The following is a 4,898-nucleotide window of genomic DNA, read 5'->3' on the forward strand; positions in this document are numbered from 1 at the left end:
GGGCGGACCCCACCAGCACCCTCTCCCTCCCCACCCCGGGGCTGGGGACTGCAGCATAGGGCGACTTTGCATAAATAGACGGACCCGCAAAGCCAGAGAGCGCGCCGAGCGGTTGCCAAACACAGTCTCGTCTGAGAATCCGAAGCGGCGAAAACGGGAGCGCGAGGTCAGGAGGGGCCGCACCGGCCGGAGCGAACAAAACACCCAACCACCGAGACGAAAAAAGGAGCGGGATTCCTACCTTCTGTTTCTCAAGCGCGCTAACATAGCGTTATTAACCATTTGAAATCCTAGCAGTAAAGTTCTCGACACTGGACAGGGCAGTCCCCTGGTGCAGAGTCCCCAGGGCGGCCGACGAGGAGACGGAGGAGGCGGCGGCGGCCGCGGCGGCCACGAGGGAGCGAGTGAGCGCGGCAGCGGGGCCCACGGCCGCCTGAGCCGCGCAGCCGCCGGGTCCGGGCGCGGGCGCCGCCGCGGGCGAGGGGGACGGCGAGGCCTGCGCGGCGGCGGCGGCCTGCGCGGCGGCGGCGGCGGCGGCGGGGCCCAGGCTGCCCCCGATGATGCTCTCGATGGAGAAGGGCGAGCGTGCCAGAGCCGCGGCGCCCGGGCCGCCCGCCTTGGCCGCGGAGGCCTGCAGAGGGCCGGGCAGGGCGGTGCCAAGCGGCGGCGGCCGGTAGCCGAAGGCGGTCCGGGCCAGCTCGGCGGCCGCGCCGTGGGGCGGCGGGGGCGGCGGGGGCGAGTGCGGGTGGAAGGCGGCGGCGGCGGCGGCGGCGGCGGCGAAGAGCGCCGAGGGCGGCGCGTAGGGCGGCAGCTGCAGGCCGTAGCTGCAGGCGTAGGGGCCGTAGCCGTAGGCGTGCGGGGGCGGCGGCGGCGGCGCGGGCGGGAAGAGCGCCGCGGCGGCCGCCGGGTCGCCCGCGCCCCCGACGCCCCCCGCGCCACGCAGCAGCAGCGACTCCGCGGCAGCGGCGTTGGGCGGGAGCAGCGGCTGCCGCTTGAAGCGCTTCCTCCGGCGCAGGAAGCTGCCGTTGTCGAACATGTCGGCGGACTCGGGGTCGAGCGTCCAGTAATTGCCTTTGCCAGGGTTGCCGGGCTCGCGGGGGATCTTGACAAAGCAGTCGTTGAGCGAGAGGTTGTGGCGGATGCTGTTCTGCCAGGCGGGGAACTTCTCCCGGTAGTAGGGGAAGCGACCGCTGATGAACTCGCAGATCTCGCTCAGCGTCAGCCGCTTCTTGGGGCTCTGCAGGATGGCCATGGTGATGAGCGCGATGTACGAGTAGGGCGGCTTTACCAGCGGGTTCTTGGCACCGCCGCCCGCGCTCCCGCCCCCGCCCGCGCTCCCGCTCCCGCCGGTCCCGGCCCCAGTCGCGGGTGCTGGGCCCGGGGGCGCCGGGGAACCCCCAGTCTGCGGGGCCAGCAGGAGGTCATCGTCGTCGTCCTCCTCCTCCAGGTCCTCTAGTTCGTCCTCGCCGGCGTACGAGCGCCGCCGCCGCCGCTGCGCGGGGACAGCCAGCCGGGGCCCGCCACCGCCGCCCTCGTCGTCCTCCTCTTCCTCGTCGTCTTCGTCCTCGCCCTCCCCCACCACGTCGATATCTGTCTCCTCGGCGAGGCCGGAGGCATCGGACATCTCCGTGCTCAGGGTCATAGCTGTCGCGCCGCGACGTTGAGGCGGCGCATAGGGGCGCCGGGGTCCGGGCTCCCGCCGCGCCCCAGCCCGGGTCCCGGGCGGCGGGCCCGGCCCCGGGGAGCCACGCTGGGGGCGCGGCCGCTGCTCAAGCCGCGCTCCGGGGCTGCCGGGCGGTGGCCGAAGCTTTACACTGCGAGTTTGTAACTCCTGCGCCGCCGCGGTTGCCCCGCGGTCTCTGCGCCCCCTTGACTCCGCGCGCACCCGGCCGGGGCGAAGGACTTGACCTTCCCCTCTCCGAGAGCCCCTGGCCGGGTCACTTTAGGAGGGGGTGACAGGGCCCTGGGTAAGCTAGTCTGAGCGTTGGAGCGCCCGGGAGGGTGCGGGACGGGTGAGAGTCTAGGGACAGAGCTCGGCGAGGCGAGGGGCTGAGACCAGGAGAGGGCGGACCTTTACGCGGCTTATAGCAGAAGGAGGCCTGTCACATGGTGTGCACGTCAGAGCGCTACCGAGGGAAGGGAAAGCAAGCCTAGGAAATCAGCCTTGCTCTGGAGAGAAAGTGCACCCCTAGGAGGGAGCAGGAACTAAGAAGACAGAACAAGAGCGTGGACTCCACCGTTCATTGCCAAAAGAGCTGAGACCTGAATTATGCGCTGGCCTGCGGTGGTCTGGACCCGAGGCACGAGTTAAAGTTCCCAGCCTCTTTCTCTTTTATCGGCCTTCAACCCTAACTTCAGAAGCAGTCCCTTGACCCGACGGTTTGACCACTACAGGCTGGAAGACCTGTAGGAGCCTTCCAGCGGGGACATAGCAACACCCCAACGTCTGAGGTGGTCCCTGGGGAATGGCTCTGAGGTCTGTTGGATTGTCCCATCTCCTCTAGACAGGGCGAGTGGCTCCCCATCGAATCTGATGAGAACCCCCCACTCCACCCCAGTTTAAACACAATAATTGTTTATTGACCTTTTAACCTGTCTCTTTTGGTTCTTCCCGAAAGACGTTTGTTTTCTACCATCTGTTAATAAAAACGCTGTGAGGCTAGCGTTTTAGTCACTTAACTGCAATTGAATGCCCTAGAAACTTGACAGCTAAACTAAGCCACTCTGATGAGAGGATCTGAAAATTTTCATGGGAATAAAGAAAGTGATAATTGAATGCAGAGAAGAAATAGAAACACTTAGTGAAACCCCAAATACCCCCCCCCCACACACACACAAGTGAACCTAGAAACGACTCAAAAAGTGTTTTTCATAATGGGGTAAGGGACTCTATAGTTAGTGAGAAGAACATTCTAATCAACACTTCACAGTAATCTCCAAATACTGGAACTACTGTAATGTATACATTCATCTCTACTCAGGCAGACTTAATAATAGAAACTACGAGGATAAATAAAATTTTTGAGACCCATTTTTTAAATGCTTCTTGAGCCCTGACTGGTGTGGCTCAGTTGGTTGGGCGTCCGCTACCAAAGCAAAAGGTCTGTGGTTGCTTCCCCGTCAGGGCACAGGCCTCGGTTGCGGTTCCGCCCCATGCAACCGATCATGTTTCTCCCCTTCTTTCTCCCCCCCTTGCCCTTTCTTTAAACATAAATAAGTAAAGTCTTAAAAAAATAAATAAATATTTTCTTGAAAATTCACTAAATGTTTCCAATAGCTACTGGTGAAAAGAAACAAAGGGTTTTTGTTTTTTTAAAGTAAGATTCAAGTCCTGGTCAACTCAAATTTTCTTTTTAGGTGACAGACAAGTTAGTGTAAATAATTCAAATATGATTCTATTATAAGTATTCTTAGGTTTGTCACGAACTCTAATTATTTTGGCTGGTGAAAAATCCTAATAGTTGTGGAGTTCATACTCATATAACCATACCATTTGGATTTTGGCATTTCCTAAAACACTTCTCTTTTAAAGGGAGAGGAACTTGCCTAAAATTTCTAGCTTGCTCATTAAAAAATGACCATTTCATGAGAACTGAGAATCAAAACTCAATGGCTTTCTGTAGAACAATCATCAGCTGCTTTTGTGTATGCCATTTTATGGACCAAGTACTTTTCACATTTTGAAACGTTTCATTATTCCCCTTATCAATCACAGCCTCAAAAATAAACTATTCCCCCATTTAAGACTTCTTTTAAAATCGAGTTTTTGTTGCTGAGAGTGGCTACCAACCAGTTACACTTACAAATGACCCATAAAGTTCATCATAGATTTGAAAGATCTATGAGAATGTCTCAAAGTTCTAAATAAATTATTTTTCATTTACTCTCATTTGATATATGGCTGAACCATTTAATTATTGTAATTGGTTCAGGATTAACCTGAGCCAACATTAATCAGCACTATTAATCAGGCATTACATTGCTTTGTTGATGTAGCCAGGAGTCCTTACCAAAGGGTTCACTTTTACATTTGAAAGTTTAAGTTTTTTAAGTACTGCTCAATCGATATCTAAATAAACACCATGATTTTCGTTGTACTGGGGGTTGGTGTGTGGCGAAGTATTTAAAGATGAAACGGAGAGGAAGAATTTGTTCGCCGACCATTAGTTACATTAGATGATCAGTTACAGCCGCCATCCCACGGTTACCACCGCCCTTAACTTGTCTGGCCGAGAAGGGCACGGTGATTGACCTGGCGCTCCGTTTGTAACTGCCTGAAGGACCCTCCCCAAAGGGTTAAAGGGCTGTTCCCAGGGAAAAAAAAATTTTTTTTTAGAGGTGGCAAATTATCTTCTCACCATTCAAGAGAAAGTGTTAGGATTTACTGGAGGTCAGAGCAGAAGATCAACCCAGCAGAACCGTTGCAGGGACAGTGTTAACAGAGATTTGACTGAGCTTTACTAAAGCCCCACATTTGGGCGGTCCACTTGCTTTGTTTATTTTAGTTAACCTACACATTTGTATGTGATTTTTAGCTCTGCGCTCGTAAAATTTCCCGAGTGTGGAAACCCAAGCATTTCATTTCTCGAGCGTCCTTACTCCCCCTTGTCTCCCCACCCCTCGCCCTCCCTCCCTAAGGCGCACCCGGGTCTCTGCGGAGACTGGGAAGTCACCCCACCTCCTCAGGCTGGTACAAGGGACAAGACATCTTTCGTCCAGGCGGGCGGGGTCGACACGGCGACGCCCCCTCCCCTGCGCATTCCCGCTGGGTTGGACGCGGGAATTGGCTGGGGGCCTGCGGGGCCGGATGGGGACCGCGTGGGGGAGGGCTGCCCCCTGGCGGTGGCACGGCGCCGTGCTGGCCCCCGCGCTGGCAGGAATCCGGAGTTCGCCAAGCA

The 4,898-nt window shown here is 56.8% G+C and overlaps 1 protein-coding gene across 1 annotated transcript; it reads right to left on the reverse strand.

Moving 5' to 3' along the window:
- Positions 1-274: 274 nt before the first annotated feature.
- On the reverse strand, positions 275-1,741 carry FOXD1 (forkhead box D1). Its single transcript, XM_054578294.1, has one exon. It carries the CDS (start codon positions 1,640-1,642, stop codon positions 275-277), a length of 1,368 nt encoding a protein of 455 aa, XP_054434269.1. The 5' UTR covers positions 1,643-1,741.
- Between the last annotated feature and the right edge of the window lie 3,157 nt (positions 1,742-4,898).

The sequence above is a fragment of the Pteronotus mesoamericanus genome, unplaced genomic scaffold, assembly GCF_021234165.1.
Source record: "Pteronotus mesoamericanus isolate MK-2021 breed Mesoamerican mustached bat unplaced genomic scaffold, CSHL_Meso_final contig_50, whole genome shotgun sequence".
Taxonomy (NCBI): domain Eukaryota; kingdom Metazoa; phylum Chordata; class Mammalia; order Chiroptera; family Mormoopidae; genus Pteronotus; species Pteronotus mesoamericanus.